At 37.3% G+C, this 22,503-nt stretch overlaps 1 protein-coding gene across 1 annotated transcript in view; it reads right to left on the reverse strand.

Moving 5' to 3' along the window:
• The window catches only part of LOC111851598 (unconventional myosin-Ib-like), a 57,959-nt gene extending 36,161 nt beyond the window's left edge, over positions 1-21,798 (reverse strand). Inside the window, exons 1-3 of the mRNA XM_023826649.2 lie at positions 21,571-21,798; positions 17,576-17,719; positions 9,939-10,054 (exon numbers count right to left, since the gene is read on the reverse strand). Coding sequence (XP_023682417.2) covers positions 9,939-10,054; positions 17,576-17,710 — 251 coding nt within the window. The 5' untranslated portion in view covers positions 17,711-17,719; positions 21,571-21,798. The remainder of the gene's footprint in view (positions 1-9,938; positions 10,055-17,575; positions 17,720-21,570) is intronic.
• Positions 21,799-22,503: the final 705 nt, after the last annotated feature.

A 22,503-nucleotide genomic window follows, 5' to 3' on the forward strand; every position in this document is an offset into this window, starting at 1 on the left:
CAGGCATACAGTACTTCTACAAGCTAAATTATAGCAATGGGGAGCTTCGTGACAAAATGAGGTATCACTGATGAATGATCTGCCGGAAGCACACACTACCATAGGAATGTTGTAGAGTTTGCAGCACTCAGATATTCCCAACAGCTCTCCTGGTCACACCCTCCTCAAGATGTGACACAGCCTTTGAACCCTGATTGGTGCAAAGGTTTATTATAATATTCATGGTATTACTAACCTCACCTATCTTCATTATATATATTTTTTTACCAGTTTAACCCATATGAAGTTAAATATTATGAACAACCTCATTCCATCTACCCTGAGTACTCTGGGTCATTCACAAGATTTGTGCAAACACATTTTATCACTTTTCATTTCAGACCTAAATCATGCAAACAGACAGGTGTCGGGGATAGGGGAGTATTACCTGGCAAACAGGCCATGAAATTTTACTTTCAAATTATGTACTGTAATATTCCATGCAACCAATGTTCAAGGACTGCACCATTTTTAAATTTCATTGTCAGAAACACCGAACAGTCAGCATAAATATACATTTTCCCAGCCATATTTGACATTAAAATCTATACTATTGCACCTCTATTATGATGCAAAAGGGAAAAAAAGTTTGGTAACACGTTCTGTGTAGCTGTCAAAGCAACCGTAATGCATTATAATGGTCAGTATAAGAAGTGATGCTATTTACTGCATTTTTAAATCTATAATGCATTATAATGCATTATAAGTGCAAGCTTTATTGGAGCTTATGAATTATTATAATCAACACTACAATGCCTTATGACGAATAAGGCAAGATGCTGCAATGCTTTATTAATTCTTATACTGACCATTATAATGCATTGTGAAAGTATCTATAATGCGTTATACATGACAGCTTCAAGTGTTAACAAAAGTTCTTTAAAAGGCAGTCCATCGTAATGAATATAGTCTTTTTTCAGATTTGAGTAAGGACATTTCATGCAGGATTCAGCACCGTGTAGCACACCTGAAAATAGGTCTAGGCGATATGACCTCAAATCAATATCACGTTTGCTTGAACATTTTACCTCGATTATGATTAATGAACGATTACTTTGGTTTTTTTGTTTGTTTGTTTTTTGCCCTCATATTTAAATAAGCAGGTTTGTACTGTAAATATGTTACAATTATTGAGGTTGGGATATTTTTTCTGATGGAAGACTGCTGTCTTTATGATTTAAAATTAACTGAAGGAAACGCAGATGATTGTTTATTGAATTTTTCGAACAACTGAAATCAAAGCATAAATCTCACGAAATGAAAACATCTTATGAAAAAGTTTCCTAAAAAAGTAAAAAATAAATAGTTAGCATTTTTATTTTCTGTGCATGCAGCATTAGCCTCAGGTAGCTAGCTAGAAGCAGATGGGTTACTGCAAGGTAAAGTAGACCTATCAAAGTAAAATAACAAAAAAAGAATTACCTTAGTCTTACAGTATTTTTTTCATATGGTGTCTTGTAAAAAAAGGCCCAAAATGAACACTGTAAGAGGACTGCTTGATTACTACAGGTATAAGCAAATAATTTAAACAGTGTTTATACAGGAATAATTCTCTCTCAAGCTTTTTGATCCATACACTGTATGTGGTTGGTCACTATAACCATGAGTGGTTTCAACAGTATTTTGAATATTGCTAGTGTTGAAACCAATTAATGGTATTACCTTTGGAAGCTGAAACTGTTTTACTGCAGTGTTTACATTTAACCTCTTTTTATTTGGTGTCATCAAAGCCACGGTGTGCCCAAATGATGGACACAACATTTTTCTTTGGCACAAGCTGCTTGAGTTGCTCAGTCAGTTGAATGTTGTTTTCATGTCACAGACTGGATGGGGCAGAGTCACATGACAACACATGTAGTAGTATGTTTTTAAGGGGACAGTACATGAAGACACACTGGGGAAAGTATTAACAGCCCTACCTGAAAAGCTTCAACTCATCAGGCATTCCCAAAGCACTAATAAAATGCATATAACTGTGAGTATCTGAAAGGGCATAGATTTAGGTATGGACAATAGGGACATGTCCCCACCAATATTGTAGGAATACCGTGTGTGTATAGGAGGACGCGAGTTTTGGTGCTGATTTTGTCCCTACCAACATAGAAACGATGTCTATGTGTACTTTTGTACAATATCACAGATTAAACTAAAGTAACTAAAACTAATTACAACCACCTTCCAACTGCCCATTCAAAAAAGAGCCTGGAAACCATCATAGGCAGCACAGGGCACAGGGCTAACAGAGAATTTTGTTTTGATTTGAGTGCATGTGTGCTTGTGTTGGTGTGAATAAAATTTGGTGCCAATTCCCTAGCTACCCAAAGAATAAGTTTATCCTCAGGCTGTGCAATAAACGGCTAGGATAGCCCATGTTCAGTTGCAGATATTACCACAACAAGAATCCTACAAACTGCTCTGGGAGCACATGGGGACAAAACACACGTACTGTATATTACTTTCTATTCTTAGCTCAAAATATTGTCACATTGTTAATCATCGCCCTAACGTTTCAGCATGAGCAGTAGGACCAGGAACTTCCATGATTTCCTACATACTGAAAGCAGTATGTAGACACACCCAGAGAGGACATTTAAAGTTAAGTGTGAACATCTGCTAGGGCAAGCCTTTAAACAATAAAGGCAACAATACAAAAGAATATGACCAAAAAGAACTGATGTTGAATTATGAGGGAGGTAGGTGATGAAATCCCCTGTAATTCTTTAGAACATAAAATATATATATATATATATAATATATAATAACATAAAAAATAAAGACAATCATCAATTTTTCCAGTAGCTCTGAAATACTGCGACTCATTCTGCACAGTGGGGATTGAGTAACTGCCTTAGGTATCATGATGGAGCAGTTTGAACAAATCAGAAGAACACACCATTTTGTGACTAGATCCTGGATCAACAGACCCAAAACTGTCAGGTTGTGCACGCATTCCCTCTCCACTCCAATGGTCAGCACAGGGCTATATGTTCTATGCAGTGTTCACCAATGACTGCAGTTTGTCTGTAACATGACTGTCATAGGGCTGATCTCCAGCAACAACAAGTCAATGTTTAATGAGGAGGTAGACAAATTACCTGGGTGGTATTTGGTTAACACCTCAACACCAAGAAATCCAAGAACTGATAACAGATATCAGAAAATCCAGATTTGGCAATCACATGAACTGTGAATTCCTCTCTGGTCAAAAAGGTAAAACAGTGCTTGTACACTGCAACAACACAATCATCCAAAGAGATCCCTGCCTCACAAAAGGCAAAACTGAGGACATCAACAATGACTGCTGTCCTCAGCATCATCACAAACCCAACGCAACTCAGTAATGTTCTGTTCACTCTCTTGCCATCTGGACTATACATGCCCAATCAATCAGCCTCAGAAAGAGCTTATTCCTCAGAGCTGTTGCCAAACTGAATACTACCTGCCACAACTAGCATAAAATGTTGCAGAATGCATTTAACAGACTGCTTGGAGCAAAAATCTGAGAAATTAAAAAATAGTAGTCATTTTGAATTGTACTGCACTTTAACATAAGTCCAAGAACATGCAGTCAGACTAAATGGCATTTCTAAATTTCCCTAAGTGCATAATTGTGTGTGTGTGTGTGTGTGTGTGTGTGTGTGTGTGAGATCATGTATATATTTCATTGTGGGGTCTAAATGTCTACACAATGTAATAAAAATCCTGTTATTCTGTCATTGTGGGAACCTTGATTTTATAAAAATCTGTGACAGCAATCAAAGCTAAAAATGCCACAGGTCTTGTATATTGATTTGGTTACTTATGGTATATATTTATATTTGTCAAAAATACACATTTATTAATACAGTATTTGTGAATCACATAAAAGCTTGTTTTTTATCTTTCTAATCTTTCTTGACATACAGTAATGGTTCGGAAACAATTTTACCTTCCCTCCCTATAATGCCAGTGCCAGTCTTTCAAAATGCAACACCTTGCAATACAGAAAAAAAGCAGCAATTTATTTAGTTTTTGAGCAGAATTTTGTTAACCATGCCTGAGATGTCAGAGCGGTGATAAACCTGGTTTAACATTTTATAAATTTCCAGCAGATCCAGAACAATGCAATAAGTGGGATGTAGAATTGGCAGCCCACTGAATACACATGTTTGTGTATGGTTTATAATTGTATGTATGAGCTATGTGATTTATTTATTAAAATTAGAAATTAGTTTAGAAATCAGTTTACAGTCAATTCAATGTGTCGCCTTTTTTCCATGTCCTGAATCTGTTGAAGAGCAATTCTATGGGAATTTTAAGTAAAAATGGAGCATTGAAGTAAAGAAATAATTAATTTAATTATATCATGATAATTATCAATATAGTTTGACATGGTGAAAAAATCATGATAACACATTTTATCATATTGCCCGACACACAAAACTCTCACCTTCTATTCAATTAGGAAGCAATCTTTTCCAAGAACTTTCCATACACCAGTCCAGTGTACATGACCAACCAGAAAATACTTCCACACATGTAAACTTTTCTAAGCTTTAAATTGCTCACACATGTATTAAGACATGGTGTGAACTAGATGTAGGATGTAATCAGTATTTCCTGCAGGCCACCAGCTTCATAACATTCACAATATTTAGCACCTAATTTCTTACAATATATAGATAAAAACAAAATCTATAAAGACAAAGAAGCCAAACTAAATTGTTATTTAAAGGATTAATCATGTATAAAACAATACTCTGTCTTGGAGCAGTCTTGAAGTGTGGATGTGCCAAATAGCTTGATGATTTGGATTAGATTGCCCATGAACTTCTAATATACTCCCCCTGCAGTAAAATGGCAAATTGCCTGTGAAATTGTCATTACTTCCATCTATTTTAATGGATCATCAAAATGTTTCACCAAGGTGGTCCTCTAATGACCCAAACAGCATCATGTTATGCAAATGAAAATAAATCACTTATTTTTTACCCTTGTTTATGGCTCTCCAACATTATATGTGACAGTGTTTGCAATTCAACTGGGACATTCCCCCCCATTATGAACCTTTGATTGACTATTTCAAAAAAAGATCTTGTTATACAGCCTCTACTCGATATTGCAAAAAAAATGTTGGTTATTTAATTACTAATTCAACTAAACATACAAAACAACTTGATAGCGTTCTGTATAAATAGCAGCATGGAACACAGAGGATGATGAGATGCAGAGAAAAAAAAGTGGCTGTGAATAACTGTGTATTTCTTGGGTTACCTAGATGTAGGGCTGCAACAAACAACTATTTTGATAATTCTGTAGATTAGTCGGATGAATCACGCAATTACTAAATAACTCTTATTTGGTATCAGCTATCAGCTTTAAAATTTAGCTTGAGGTTGTTTCATAGATTTGCTAACAATGAACGTTCCTGTTAATACTACAGATTTTTAAAAATCCAATATCCATTTGTCCTGTTAAAATTTAAAACCAAGGATAAGCAATGAGAAGCAATTAAATATACCAAAACTACATCAGTTTCCCCTAAATCAAGTAAACCAAACAATCCATCTAAATTAAAATGTAAAATTTTAAGAGTAAGGATATACATTTGCATTCTGTGCTCTCTGCATTCTGCTGTCCTTCTACACTCTCTTGCAACTAAATTTTACAATCACAGTTTTGTATTGAAATGGAGGAAAGTCAGGGAAGTCAGTGAGGGAAAATTACAGAAACACTTGCACATACACATGCTGAATCAGTCCACACCACTGAAACAACACATACACTCAACACTTGTATCAGCCTATATCAGGGGTCGGAAACGTTTTTAAAGCAAAGAGCCATTTTTTTCCTAAATATCTGAACCAAGATTTACAATGAGCCGCAATGGGTAGAGAAGGGGGTTTGAGATACGATTTTTTTACGTGATATGAGTATATACGCATTTAACTCAAAAACAAAAGTTTAAGTACTTACATAAAATAAAGAAAACCAATTTCAGGGGGCATCTCAGTTTTACATCACTCAGATGCGTAACAGCACAAAGGTGACTAATATTACAACATTGTTCAGTTCTGTAGAGATAGTCGTCACCCTCACCGCTTCTTTCGTTCGGCTCTGCAGTCATCTGCCCTTCACTCTCCTCTTCACTACTGCTGTGCTGACGAGCAGTGCAAATGTAGTCACAACTCAGCTGGCTATAATATGTAAATTGGAGGAAATACAATCATTTTTACAAAGACCTGGGAAGGCGTGGTGACGATTTACTACAAAATGTATATGGAAGAATTAGGAATCCCAACAAATGTCTGAGAAGAGCCGCAGTCACGTGGTCAAAGAGCCGCATGTGGCTCGTGAGCCACAGGTTGCCGACTCCTGGCCTATACTGTATACATGACATAAGTATAATAATATAGGCTAAAACAAAGCAGATCTCTCTCACTCTATCACTACGCCTGTCTCTCTCTCTCTTTTTCTCTCTCTCATGTGTGCGTGCCCACTGTCAAAAAAATTATAATAACAATTATTTCCGGGATAATGTATATAATTTATGGGAGTCTGGGAGGCGCTATCAATTTGCAAGAGACTCCTGGAACTTCCCGGAGAGGTAGGGTGTCCTGGTGAAGATGTCCACGTTACTATTTGCATAAGCTAGGCGTTAAAACTCACGATAATACTAAGCATGTCTCATTTTATCGGAACGTCAAGATGCTAACTAGACGTACTTAAGACAGCTATTTAGACCTCCTTACACCTAACGATTGAGACAGGGGCGTGCTTCAACTCCAGGAAACTCTCATGATTTTGCCCGACAATGGAAATTTTTCAACGCCATTAAAATCGCTTGAAAAGTTGTTAGGTGTAATACTGGCATTATCCAACTCCATTAACAATTCAAGAGAATATGCATTTGAAAATAGAAAATGTTACAGCTCATAACATGAAGTAGAATGGCTTTTAAAATTAACATTAGCTAATTAGCTAGCTAGCATAACTAGCTTACTGAGATGAGTCCTCTTAAGTCAGTGAGCCAACGTGCTTCCTCTTCAGATCCTCGAGCATAGAGGATGTGCTCCCATGATAACTATGGTCAGCTTTACAAATTATGCAACTAACAACCTTTTTCGGAGTTTAAGTGAAATACTTCTGCACTTTCAGGTTTTTTGTTTTTGAAGCTACCATCGTGCTTTGGTTAACTTCTCTCTAGTGAGCGGTAATATCAAAACATTTCGAGTTGACACAAGAAACACAAGTGATCATTTCACCAACTAATCAACTATTGAATTAGTTGCCAACTAATTTGGGAATCAATTTTAGTCGACTAAGGCGAATAATTGTTTCAACTTTACCTAGATGTCAATAACTAACATTAAAACTACAGTATTTTTACTTTTTAAAATCATTCTTTCATCACCTGCAGAGTAGTTTGAAGGGTATGCCTGATCCATACACATATGGGCCACAGGCATATTTTTCCCCAATCCCAGTACTGTGTTAGAGTCCACCTTATTCATGTCAAGACCTTAGGCTTAATAAAATGAATCCAACAGAGGGTGATTCCAGGGAAGCTGAACACTGACTGTCTGACCAAGGTCTGTGATGTGTATGAATGAAAATTTAGGACATGTCGATTAATAAAGTACAATAATAATAATTATTAGAAGATGTTGGTTAGCTAGTTATTATGTAAACCAAATTTTGACTGGACACTCAGTCAGTCAGCTCTTCTTGAAAAATTTAGTTCTCTAGCATTAGTCTTTATATTTCCTTTCCAAATGTTGACAGAAGCCATAAGCCATGCCAGCCACCTCAGTTATTCATACAATATTTGAATTTCGCAGTTGCGTCTTTTTTCTAGATGTTATGCACAGAAACGTCTGATGGTTTATGTATGCAAACTGGATAATTGCTGACTTGACAGATGATGAGGGGCATGAGTAGGTGCATGCATAATATTCAAAAAACACTGAAGGAAATGTAAGGAATTGGGGGAGGGACGCTAAAGCTGAATACAAGTTGCAGACATATGCTATGGACTCCGATGGACTGGAGAAGAATTTTTGAGTCACGAGTGTTCGAGTCTGAGTCAAGGCCAAGTAAAAATTCAGTGGAGCCCGTGACAAGAGAGAATCCATTTATATGTGGACTCCAGACCGGACAAAGCTTTTAGAAGAGTGGAATTATTTCAGCTAAGGTTAATCTAAACAACAGTGTGGTGTGTAGTTCAAGGATTCAAGGGGTAAACACTGGCTGACTGGAAACACTGCCCCAAAAACGTGATTTCACCTTCATATACTGTACACTACCAGTCAAAAGTTTTTGCACGCACTAAAATATTCTACATTTGCATGTTACCCAGTTAACATTTACTAAAAATGCACTCAATATTCTTGGCTAACAAATGAATTTACAGTATGTTCACCATTTGAGTACTTTTATTAGTAAGAAAATGTCATATCTTTGATTAATCAAAGTAGCCTCCTCTAGCAGTTATAACAGCAAAGCAAATTTGAGGCATTATTTCCACATGGTACATTAAATACTGGGATGAAACAGTTAACTAGTACATTTAAAGTTAAAGGACAGCCTAAAATTTGACTATGCCATCACCACACAACCACTTAATAGGATGTCAGACATGCACTGTTACATAGTTTTTCCAAATTATAAAGAAAACTTGTTTTATTTCACTTGTATTTCCATTTATAGTTGGTCACTCAATTTTCCAATGCTTAGCAAGAATAAAAAAATCTGCAGTTTATGAAATAAATGGAAAAGTGGTAAAAACCTGTGGTGTGAAAAAAACTTTTGACTGGTACATAGCTGTCAAGTCTCCTGTTTTGGCCAGGAAACTACAGTATTTTACCCCTCTTTCCCGCCGTCCTCCCATATTAGTATTTTCCCGTAAATCTCCCGTATTATAATATCAATTAAAAAAAATTCCTCTGCCTCTCCAAACTGAACTGTCAGTAGCCTCGCGAGAACTGCCACCTGCAGTAGCCTGCAGGTCATTTACAACATTAACCAGGTCATAAATGCGGAGGTTAAAATGGCAATGCTGTGTGCCAAAAACAACGTACGTTACTTTCACCTTCTGTGACGACTTCAACAAGGATACAAAGTCTGCAACAAATCCGTATTATAAGTCATTACTGAATGCCAGAGAGCCAAATGAGTGAACATGAGAAATTAAAAGAAAATGTGTAATGAAAATAAAATGATATTTTATTTTAGATTTCTTGTACACCTGTCTTAAAATGTAAGGGATACTGGAGCTTGGTTGGGGTGGTGGGATGGCTCGCGGTGGGTGCCGGAAAATTTCCCTTATTTTCAAATCCAAAACTTGACAGGTATGGACTGGTAGTGTACATTTTAAGGATGAAGAATGTGAAAACTACCCAATTTCCCTACAAGGATAAATAAAGTACTGCAATTTTATAGTACAAGAATGATTAAAGAAGATTTTTTTCTAAAGGAAAATAACATTTTTTAAAAACAGGCTGGGTAATCTCACGAAAGATTTTACCTGTTATTTACAAATGATATATTTAGTGATTACTTGGCATTCTGTGCTCCAGCGCTAATTAAGAAAGAAAAAACAAAAAATTCACCAAATTATAAGTTTTGCTTTTTATTAATTAGTCGTACATTATCCACGTTTTTGAGTGAAGGAACTTTTTATGATTTTACTCAAGAAAATGATTGTAGTGACATATATTGTGTAAATGTAATATGTAGCTCTGAGTCAAGGGTATTTGAGTATGAATGGTAGGGTTGTGGGAGTATATTGTGTTTAGGGGGGTGGGGGGTTCGGAGCTGATTGATCCCTACCAATGCTGAATCTAAACCTTGCTTAGAGTATTATGTACTTGTGCTTGTGTATCTTTCAGAGCAGCTCTTTGAAGGTCACGGACACTTACACGTGTGGGCTGAGCTCATAGAAGTTTCTGTTGCGGTATTCCTCCACCTTGTCTGCTGTGTAGATTGGCAGTGACCTATAAGGATTTATGGAGATGACCACACTGCCAATGTAAGTCTGCAGAAAAAAATGCATAGAGAACATCACTCAAGGACCTAGAGACAAGATCTCTCTCAGAAGACAGCAAGATACATTAAAACTGAATTTCTACTACAAACCCAGTCAAACCAAAAACTACAACCACGTAGACCTGATGAAAAAGATAATTATACATAATACATGTAGATGTATAATAAAAAGAGTGAAAAAAAATCAGAATTGCAACCATATCCACTTACTTATAAAAGGATAAAATACTTAATTCTCAGCACAGCTCACTAATTGTACTGGATGTCAGTTTACTAACAAACCTGTGAATTGATTGTGTAAAATCAGAAAATAAAGCCATATGACTATGTATGGGCTCTGGCAGCAGGAGACTACAGCACTAATTGTTCTTGAATGTTACTACCTCATAATCGATAGTTGTTTTTTTTTTAACTGAAGGGAAGTAACAGTATCCTGGCATATTTGATACTTGTCCTCTTAAGTACAGAAAGATTTGATGAAATGAAAGACTGCATATCTTTATGATATCTTTATGATTTAAAAATAATTGAAGGAAACACACAGATTAACCATTTATGGTTATTCATTTAATATTTTGAGCAACTGAAATAATGCTTTTAGAGCTATTAACCTATTCATGTACTGCCAAAGTGGCATATAATATAAATACAATGTAATTCTTAATAACTATTATAGGGAAAGTTACCCTGAAATTCCAAGGGGCATGCATTGTCCCTCAGAGGCTACTGATCAATGCATACTTCATAGGACATGACTGTGTCATTTGGTTTTAGAGCTATTAACCCCTTCATATATTGCCCTATTGCATATAATATAGATACAACACCCATCCATCACCGTAACCACTAAAACCCAACTGGGGTCACAGGGGGAACCAGAGCCTATCCCAGGAACAACAGGCACCAACCCTGGGTGGTTGCCACCACACCACAGGGTGCACATAGGCACCATTTCAGGGCCAACTTAGAGTCACCAATTAACCTACCACACACACTTTTGGACTGTGGGAGGAAACCAGAGCCCCTGGCAGAAACCAACACGAACACGGGGAAAGCATGTCAACTCCACACACAAAGGTCCTCTGCCCGACCCAGGCACTAAACCCAGGACCATTTTGCTGTGAGGCAGCAGCGCTAACCACTGCGCCACCACATCTCCCTGGACACAGCATAATAAATAATAAATTTTACAAAGAAAGCTACCCTGAAAAACCAAGGTGTGCATTGTTCCTTAGAGTCCACTGTTCAATGCACACTTTACTAGGTGTTGCTATCTTATTTAGTTTTAGATCAATTAACCCATTAGTCTAGTGCCCCATTATGCATTAAATGGATACAATACAATAATCAATAACAAGTACAGACAAAAGTAACCTGGAAATCCAAGGGGTGTGTCACGCCTTGCTCATCCGACCCTCCTGTGTGCCACACCCCCTCGTTAACCTTGTGTGGAATCCCCTTGCCTTGATGTTTTCCTTAATAAACCCCTCGTTCCTGATTCTCTGTCTCCCTGCTCCTGATTCCCCGGTCCGTGCTCACATCCAGATATGACAGGGTGTGCATTGTTCCCTGGAGTCCATAAATCCAAGCACACTTCACTAGATGTGCGTGTATTGTTTAGTTTTAAAGTTAATAACCAAATAATGGATTCATGAAACCCACGCATGCAAACTCCACACTCCACACAGAATGGAACCCGGGCAACCTGGGGATCGAACCCAGGACCGTCCTGCTGTGAGGCGACAGTGCTAACCACTACACCACCATGCCATCCCTACATGAAAGCATAGTAAAATTAATTCAACTTCGCCCGTAAAGAAATCTGGAAAACCAAGAAAACAGTTGACATGACGTCAAAACATAAAAATTACAGGTGAAATGACACATTTTCTTAGGTATTAACGAGATTTTGCACAAATTATGAAATGGCTCGAACCGCGAAAATAATCAGTGTGCATCATTGTTTGTGTACTGGACATCATAATTCTGTCATTAAAAACATCCTAATTTACTTCCTTTAAACGTTATTAAAGCCAGAAAAACTGAATATCAAATATCAGGCTTATAACTTAACAACTGTATTTTAAATATTGCTAGTGCTGAAACCAATTGGGTGTAGTATTTCTGGTAGCTGAAACTGTTTTTTCGTAGTGTTTACATTTCATCTCTTTTTGTTCTGTGCCGTCTTCACTAAAGCCACAATGTGACCAAACGACAGACACGGCTGCTCGAGTTGCTTAGCCAGCTCAGTATTTGAGTTCTGCTCCCTGTTGCTTCCATGGCGCAGACTGGATGGGGTGGAGTCACGTGACAACACATGTGATATAGTATGTTTTTAAGGGGACAGTACATTAACACAAACTGGGGAAAATATTAACAGAATTTTTAAGTATTAACAGATTTAAAAAAAAAAAAAACAAAGTAACTCTCATCGGCAAGATTGCATGAATTAGAGGTTCTGAATGTCGGTTTTGATTAATTTCCGATTAATTGTCCAACCCGAATTGACAGAAACTTTTTAAGAAAGACAGTCTTACTTTGTTCAGTAAACCACAGTTTAATACAGAAAAAAAGAAGCAATTCATGTTTTGTTTCTTTTACCTCAGCTGTACCAAAATGTAACGAACTGTGACTTCAAAACTGAGGTACATACCTAACCGTGATTTTTGTGTACCGTTACACGCCTAATATATATGTATATATGTATACAAACACACACACACACCTTTAATGATTGTTGTAAGTAAATAACTGATGCAGTTGGCACAGATATTATAATATCGCAATGGAGGTATATAACCTGTACACTTATGAAGTTGTGATAGGACAATAAATTGACCGATTCAAAATATCAACTGGTATTATAGGCAACATACAGGATGACCTTAATATTTTTAAAGCAGTGGCAGCTGACGCTTGTTTTAACAGAAGCCCATTCCAGCAGTCGGCATTACATGCTGGAACCTGACAAATGCCTTATGACTCTCCCAACCTCTACGACAGCAGCAAGTCCTGGCCTGCATGTCTGCAGTACATTGTCACACTAAAGATACAGCTTTATATTGCTATACAAGTATTTAAATTGTCATAAGCGTGATAATCAATGCTTTGGTTTGACTTAACCTCTTACTGCACAGCACAGAAATCAAACAATTCAGGAAAAGTACATTGTTAGGGCACAGCCCCTATTTACCAGACAAAAATGCTTATGACTACTTATCAACAAGTATCATTATCTCTCAGCTAAAGCTCCATGATCTGACTGTTATACAGCAAGTTCAAATGTGCCATCAGTGTTAACCTGGAAAATCTCTGAGTTGAGGGTGAATTTTTTAAGGGAGTTGTAAAAAGTGGATACAAACTGAAACTTGTTGAAATGGTATCAGTTATGAGGCAACCATATATCTAGAAATACTTATGCCAACACACTGACAAATAGTTTAGCTTTCTGAAAAGACAGCTGTATATGCCTTAGCTGTTTTTTTACTGTAATACCAACTTGCCAGAATTAGAATTTCAGGATATCATATGAAACAAATGACTTCTCTCAATGCATCGTCAATAGGTAACATCTTGGAGATTATAATTGTCATAGTAAGTTTCATTTATATATATTACTGAAATGGAACAAATGGTATGTAATAATTATGAATACAAAATATGTCCATACTAGGAATTCATCACCTTAGGCTAAATGACTTGGGTAAAAAATAAAAGTTGAAGTTCAATGCAGTTCACGAGTGAATCAATTGCCTGAAGGCAGAACACATATTCTTACACGAGGTGAAAAACCGGAGCTAAACATTGGGCTGAGCCCAGAGCCCTGTGATACCGCAAGTCAGCGAGTATTTAAACAGTGACATCACCCCATCCCGTATGTGTTAGTCAGCACAATGTAACAAAGCTTTAATAACTGCCCTGGATTTTCATCAGAAAAACATGCAATGCAGCTCAGGCCCAGAAGAGATAGTTACATGAGCAATATCCTCATTGTTGTTTAAAGAGAAAGCTCTGGTTGTCTGTCTTAGTTTGAAATAATCTTTGTTATTTTTGGATAATAAAAAAGAACTGGCTGATTTGCTAACTGTTAATATGGAACAATTGATGAGGAAGTCAATGGAAAATATCATAACAATCATGTTTGACAATATTTCTCAGCTGTATGTCCCAAAATATAGACCAATTCCTCAACCATGAGCTACTAGTGGAAGGGAGCCAATGAGCAGCCTACTGTACGTAACAACTTATGGAAACACATAAAGGGAGGGAAATAATTATTTGACCCCCTGCTGAATTCCTAACTAGACCCATTTATATAAAAAAGAGAAGTCTATAATTTCACAGGTAGGTTTATTTTAACATCAGAAGACAGATTTTCAATAAAACAAACAAGAAAAACTCATCATGTGACAAATACAAATTAATTTGTCATTTATCTATGGATATAATTGATCCCCTACAAGCCAGAAAGAAATAAGGTCAAGTACATGTGCACCAACACAACACAAGTAGTACTTAATTAAATATTAACAGATATCAAGCCAGCATTCACTTTTAATGGCATTACTTTGAAAAATAGTATTCTTGGGTCAGTAACCTGTCTACATCTTCAACCATATCACCATGTGAAATACCAAACATCTGTCTAAGGACATTAGAGACAAGAGTGTTAACCTTCACAAAGGTGGAATGGGCTACAAGACCATCAGCAAGCAGCTCGGTGAGAAAGTGACAACAGCTGGTGCAATTATTCCAAATGGAAGAATAGTCTGGGGGAATAACACGGGAGGAGCTTGTTAATGATCTCAAAGAAGCAGGGACCACAGTCACCAAGAAAACCATCCATCCATTTTCTGAAACCACTGAATCCCAAATGGGGTGACCAGAGCCTCTCTCGGGAACAACGGGCACAGACGGGAACCAACCCTGGGCAGTTGCCAACACACCGCAGGGCACACACACGCATACAACTACAGGGCCAATTTCAACACACCAATCAACCTATCCTGCACGCTTTTGGGCCATGGGAGGATCCCAGAGCCCCCGTGAGCACGGGGAGAGCGTGCGAACTCCACACAGAAAGGATCTGGGACCGAACCCAGGACCTTCTTGCAGAGAAGCAGCAGCGCTAACCACAGCGCCACCACGCCACCCAAGAAAACCATTGGTAACATATTATGCAGTTATGGTTTGAAATCCTGCAGCGCTTGCAAAGTTCCCCTGCTCAAGAGGGCCCATGTTCAGGCCCTACTGAAGTATGCCTATGAACACCTGAATCAGTGTATCTCCTAGGTTTACAGCTTTGGGGGGGAGGGCAGACGGACACCGACAGGATTCATGGTGTTCATGTGTTTCTTTTAATGACAGCAGTCAATATAACAACTGAACTAAACATCAGAACATTTCTTTTTATGACAATTATCCACAAAGTGTGCAGCTTTTGTCACTGCAGTGTATCTGTTCTGGGCTTCTGGAAGAACATGTCTAGAGCGTCTTGATATGGGAAGTTAGAAACATCTCGCCCATTTATTGAGTTCCGCATGCAGGCTGCAAAATGGTCTCCTTGCAGCCTATTGCGGATGTTTGTTTTGACCTGGAAATACATCATTAGCTGTTAGGCTTTAAAAGTGATAGCGGATAGCTTAAAATAGTGATAGTTTAAAGCAGAAAATCCCATTGTGAAATGTATTTATTACCCTGTTCATTTTTGTCTGCTTTTCAGGTGGTTGCCGTGACATATTTTCCGACGCACGCTCTCTGTACGCTGGTGGGAGTGCGCTCACCTGTGTGAGCGCACATCAGGGCGGAACTCCGCCATGCGCGATACAGAGAGCAGAGGAGATTTGTAAATGCGTGAACGTGTAGAGACAAAAATGACAAGTTGTTGTGTAAATAAGGCTATTTAGTTTGTTTAATAAAAGGACAATGTATAGACCTGTTCTATAGGAAAGGTACCCTAAAATTAATTTAATGTTGTGATCTGGAGCTATATAGAAAATAAAATGAAATAAAATTAACTTCACCTTCAAGGGGGGGTGGGAGGTACCGTTGCGGGGCCGGGGCGCCCCCCTAATATAATGGTAGGGGAAACACTGTCTGAATAATTCCAATGAGGCTTGGAAGAATGTGATGTGGTCAGATGTGAGCAAAAATGAGCTGTTTGGTATCAACTCTACTGGCCATGTTTGGAGGGAAATGAATGCTGACTATAACCCCAGGAACACCATCCCTACTGTCAAACACAGAGGTGGAAGCATTATGCTTTGGGGGTGTTTTTCTGCCAAGGGTACAGGACCGCATCGAAGGAAAGATGGATGGGGCCATGTACCGTAATATTTTGGATGACAACCTCCATCCTTCAGCCAGGGAACTGAAAATGCATTGCAGGTGGGTCTTCCAGCAAGACAATGACCCAAAGCATACAGCCAAGGCAACAAAGCAGTGGTTCAAGAAGAAGCACATTAAGCTCATGGAGTGTCCTAGCCAGTCTCCGGACCTTAATCCCATAGAAAATCTATGGAGGGAACTCAAGCTTTGTGCGTCCAAGTGACCTAAATATCTTAAAGATTTGGAGGAGGTCTGCAAAGAGGAGTGGATGAAAATTCTTGCTGAGCTGTGTGCAAACCTGGTGCCCAACTACAAGAAATGTCTGACAGCTGTGCTTGCCAACAATGGTTGCTTCACCAAGTACTAAAGAATGTCTTCCAAGGGATCAAATACTTATTTCCCTAGATAAATGGCAAATTGGTTTGTAACTGTTACATGATGTTTTTTTCTTGCTTGTTTTGTTGATTATCTATCTTTTGCTGTTGAAATAAACCTACCAGTGAAATTATAGACTTCTCATTTCTTTATCAACTTCAGCAGTGGGGTCAACTGTACTTTTTAAAAAAATTGCATATACATGGGCATTTGATTATGTCTTGTGTGTTGAGTGCCACACTGTTACAATGCACCACAAAGTACATAATAAATGAAAGGATAATAAATTTTACCTCCCTTCCCCCAGCTGACATGTTTTACAGTTGCCACCAAACCCAGGAAAAATACTATAGACTATACTTACAAATACAGAGCTTTTAATGTAAATGCACAACATATCCTGCAACAGCAGTTGTCACTGTAAACACATTAATTTTGATAATATGCCTCCAATACATAAGATAGTGATTTGTCATAGCATTATTTTGGCATATATGTAAAAGATCAACTGAATAACTATTCTTGTCTGCATGTTTAAAGCATTTAAAAAAAATCTATTTTCTAAAGGGCAAATAAATTCACATTCACTTTTACAAACTGTACTAAAATTAATGCATCAATTAGGTAAAGAGTAAAACCAAAACTACAGCTGAGCATAAATAAGGGTTTTATGCAGAAACCGTAAGCACTGGAAAAAGAGTTTTAAAAAATTATAATTTAAAATAAATTTTGTAAATCCCACAGGAAAGTCTTGGCAAGCTTCTGATAAATCTATTATCTGTATAAAAACTCAAACAAAAAAACTCACATAGATCTCATCACGGTCAAAGCGATTCTTGAGGTTTTGAATAAAGGAGTCTTCGGTCAGAGGCTCCAGGAGGACCATATCCCCCACTCCTATCATATCGTCAAGAAGTGACGTTTTCACTTCCATCTTGGTCATGTTTCCCCTCTGCAAAATAAAGAAATACTGCATGTTAGACATTGCAAAAACTTCTGATGCACCCTGTTATAGTCTATATACCCTGCTTAATCACTAAATGAGCATTTTCATAGAAAGATCTCAAGTTGAGTCCCCAATCAAACAGATAGCGAAAATTAAAATAAACTGTGAGCATGGAGTATTAGACCACTGGTTAAAGTTGATATTTAAGTTATTGATTGGCACTTTATAAGACTATATTATGGACCTGAGCAGTTCTATCACACATCATCTATGCGTTATATATAAACAAAAGGTTTTTCTCCAGTTCTGTAACAGCCTTTGGGTGCTAAGCCTAGTGCTATATATCGGTGAAACAACAGAAGGTCTGGGACACATTCAGGTCTCTGAACCTCAATGCTTATAATTATGCTGTGACAAAGTGATCTCCTGGATGAGGCCATAAGCTAATCCTCCGTTGTTCACTTTCTGCTTTCAAATACAACAGCAGGAAAGGGACTTTGCTGAGCCAGAAATGACATATAACTGCAACATAAACATTGCCTTTCAAAGTGTATAGGCCCTATTTTCTCACTATTTCATAAGTTTCAAACTTGCAAAATCTGATTCATAAGGTAACAGTAGGTTTCTGTTCACTTAGAATATTTATTGGATTTAATTCACATCGCCAACTGACAGACTAACAGAATGAAACATCACTGCTATGTATTTTCAGGGATCCCTGCAGTGTTAGTATGCTGAACTTTTTTCTAGACATTGTAGCTAAACATTCAAATTCAATAATATGATTATATTATTCCTTGGTAAGACCCCACCTAGAAAATTGGGTGTAGGATTGGTCACCATACCTTAAGAAGGACATTGCTGCATTGGAAAGGGTTCAACGTAGGGCTACAAGAATGATTCCTGGTCTTAGAGGAATGTCTTATGAGGAGAGGTTAGCTGAGCTGTTTAGCCTTGAGCAAAGGAGACTAAGGGGGGACATGATCCAGGTATATAAGATTCTAAGAGGTCTGGATGCTGTTCAGCCAAATGGCTATTTCAGTATTAGTTTAAATACTAGAACTCGTGGCCATGAGTGGAAATTAGCAGGAGAACATTTTAAAATGAATTTGAGAAAGCACCTCTTTACACAGTGTGTAGTTAGAGTATGGAATAGTCTTCCTACTAGTGTAGCACAAACTAAAACCCTGGGTCCCTTTAAATCAGAGCTAGATAAGATTTTAACAACTCTGAGCTATTACTTAAGTTCTCCCCAAACAAGCTTGATGGGCCGAATGGCCTCCTCTCGTTTGTCAATTTCTTATGTTCTTATGAGACTTCTGTATAAACTGTATTATACTTACGAACCCAATCCAATGAAATTTCGACATGTGGATTGTAGATAAAGAAATATTAAATGTGATAACATTGAACCCTATGAACTTTGCTTCTCTGACAGCATTAACAATTGGATTTCTTGTTCCTTGTCAGATATAAACCATAAAACATGTTACAGTAGTTTACCACTAAATGCCATAAAGTACTGATATTTTTTAACATTCTATAACAATATTATAAAGGTATGGCAGAAACAAATACATGTTATCTAAATTACAAGGTTAAGTCTATAAAGAAATCACACCCTGCTTCTTTTGTGAGCCAAATGAGTCATCTTTATAGTCTAACATGCATCGTTAAAGCTTAACTAAAGGGAGATTGTGACACAATTTCAATTAAGCCATATACCTCTTCCAGAGACTCATTACTGGATAAGCAATTGGAAAATATGTGTGCATGTATGTACATACAGTTTGTATACAAATACATATGCACATTTACTACTGAATTTGAGAGCAGGATGGAATTAGTTTCAGCTTTCACATAGAGTAATACACTATATCATGCACAACTTTCGGTAAGCCCATCTGGACATCTGTGAAGCCTCATTGATAGCACTATGGCCACACACATTCAAGGTTGAGGGTTTAATTCCCCCACAGGTTTGTATGTTGTATTTGTAGAGTTTGCATGTCCTTCCTTAGTCTGGTGAGCTGCTGCCTCTCATCTGCCCATATGTGAGAATATGTGGATTGACTGACAATCAGGGTGTTCCCTGCCTCAAACCCTATGTTGGTATTGGCTCCAGAGTCTTTGAAAATGTGACTTGGATAAGTGGTTTTGGAAAATGAATGGTTATTAAAAATGTTGTGGGATTTATATTAGTAAGTTCCTAATTTAAAGGTACCACCATACCTGTAGCAAAATCAACAGAATAATGTATATTTCAATAACCACTGCTTCTGAGACACTATACTATGTTAGGAATGGATAAAAAATTTAAAAACAATATTGTTACCGGTTTTACATTCCCATTGTGATATAAAACTGGCTCTCACGATACAGGGGTGTTAGTGGAGTAAGAATACCCTGGCAGATTCAGGGGGGCCAACACTTTACAGGGCAAATTCTTCTTCAAGTTGAAAGTGGCAACCCAAAAGTGGGGGGGCTGACATGTTGTCAGAGGGCTCAGAATTTCTAGCTACACCCCTCAGTATAAAATGTCAAATGTCAGTTATTTTTTAACATCTTGGCAAACCACCACGATTAAGCCATCCGCACAGTTATCGAGTGCGCGAAGACTGTCGGTTTTACTGTAGTAAATTTATTCGCTCTAATCTTTTTTTATATCTAACGAGTAGCCACACAAAGTTTGAACCAATTCTACAGTAGAAATGATAGGTTTTGGTCATCTTCATCCAAATATTGTACATTGTAATAACTAATATATGTAATAATAATATAATATCATTTATGTATACAAATCTGAGCTAGGGCGTAAGTTTCAACATTGGTCAGAATTAAATCATCGCTGAACCCCCCATCCCTCTAAAGACACTCTCATTATGGTTTATTATCTATATCTCTCATTCCAGCTTATTCTGCTAAACCTGTTGCAACTGCAAAGTTTCTAAAAACTATACTCTCACCACAAATACATGTATATCACGTCTGAATCTGTATCTTTGTAATCATGCATAATAATGCCCCCTATTCCAATTTTCAAGATTTGAATGATCACTATACCCCTATTTTCCAACATAAAATTTGTTGAACTGTCGTGTGGGGACATATGGAAGACATGCCTTTTTTACATAGATTAGAGCAAAAAATATTTGCTACCGTGAAATCGGTAGTATTCGCGCACTTAAACTATGCACATGAGTCCTTTCCAATGGTACGTTTCCTTAAAATTCCCGTTAGCAGGTTACACAGTCGGAACCCGTTTAGTTGCATGATTCCAGCTATATGTTGCTTACGTTGTTAGCAACTATGCTTTTGGGAAACGTATCCCAGGATGTACCCCAGCCTTGTGCCTTTTTCTGCCTAAAATACGCTAAAATTCATTTCGTTAAATAAAACTGGATGGCAAACTAACTTGAAAACATGACACCCTTTTCAGTTTCAACAATTCATTTTGCCGGAAAAAAATATTGAACAATACGTTTTGAAAAACACAACAGTATAGTACGCGGAGTTAACTTATATTTTATATTCGATTACGCGATCAGGTCACGAAAAGTGAACTGATGGATGTTAATATACACAGAACACCGTTCAAGTTCCTAACAATTTACCTAGGTAACACATTGACCGCATCACAATTTAGTGATTCATTTAGTGAAGTGTCTGGATAACAGCGCCGATTAGGCGATAGAGTAAATTAAGAGATACAAAACTGTTCAAGGTCCTATTCTAGAACGCTGTTTCAGTGCAAAATAATATTTAAAAGTGATTAAAATAAACGCAGCGTTAAGTATGTAAATAAATATGTATTATGTAATGTGTAAATAAAAAATAAAACGTAAATAAAGCCTTGCCTGTTAATTTAAGCTTTATCTTCTCTTCAGAATGTCATCCTACGACGAAAGTGAAAAGAGAGCCACGCGCGCGTCCTCTTTGCGCGTGTCCGTCGGCTGAAATAAAACTTCTGCAAAGCTTGTCTCACTTATCACTGAGAAGAGCGAAGCCGAACCCGAACACCGCCTTAAATCTTTCAAAACGGTGACTCCGCGAACTTCTACTGCGTAACATCGTCACGCCCACATTACTTGAACTACTTTGTTAGTTTCTTTTAAACTCACTATTTAGCAGTGGTATTTTATATGGACAGAAACTTTCAGTGTGCAACAGCGTCCCCGTCCGTCTTTATCATTAACTACAGTAACCGTAGCGAAATCGCTCGCTTGTTATTCATTGTGGTTTGTCAGCTAAAACCAAACTCTTCCCAAACAGTCAAATATATTTTAGCAGTCTGTCCATATCTTTAACGAATTATAAGCCAATATTTACAAGATTCACAATTATGAAAAGGTCGATAGGACGGCTTTAGCAATCAGGAAATTACTTCAAAAGTTTTCATATGCTTTACTTTTAAATTAAGAATGGTATCAATGACATTTTACTGCGGTACATTTATTATTATTATTCAAGAAGATAGAAGCCGTTGTATTTGCATACTATTGTCAATGTATTATTATAATGTAGATCAGACCTGGGCAAAAAAAGCATTCTAGTGTAAAAAAAAAAAAACAATTTCCTTGAAACATGTTTACTTCCTTATAACATTGTACCTTCATAAAAATGACACCCAGGAGTGGTCATTCTCTTCCGAAATGATTTACAAAATATTAAATTAAAACACTGCCACAGTGTAAAAAAAATGTCCTCCTTCCAATTAAAAATTCTCATCTGATTACAAGCACTTATGAGTTTGCCCAACATTTTAATGACTAAATGTCATTTTAATGAAT

The sequence above is a fragment of the Paramormyrops kingsleyae genome, chromosome 1 (assembly GCF_048594095.1).
Source record: "Paramormyrops kingsleyae isolate MSU_618 chromosome 1, PKINGS_0.4, whole genome shotgun sequence".
Taxonomy (NCBI): Eukaryota; Metazoa; Chordata; class Actinopteri; order Osteoglossiformes; family Mormyridae; genus Paramormyrops; species Paramormyrops kingsleyae.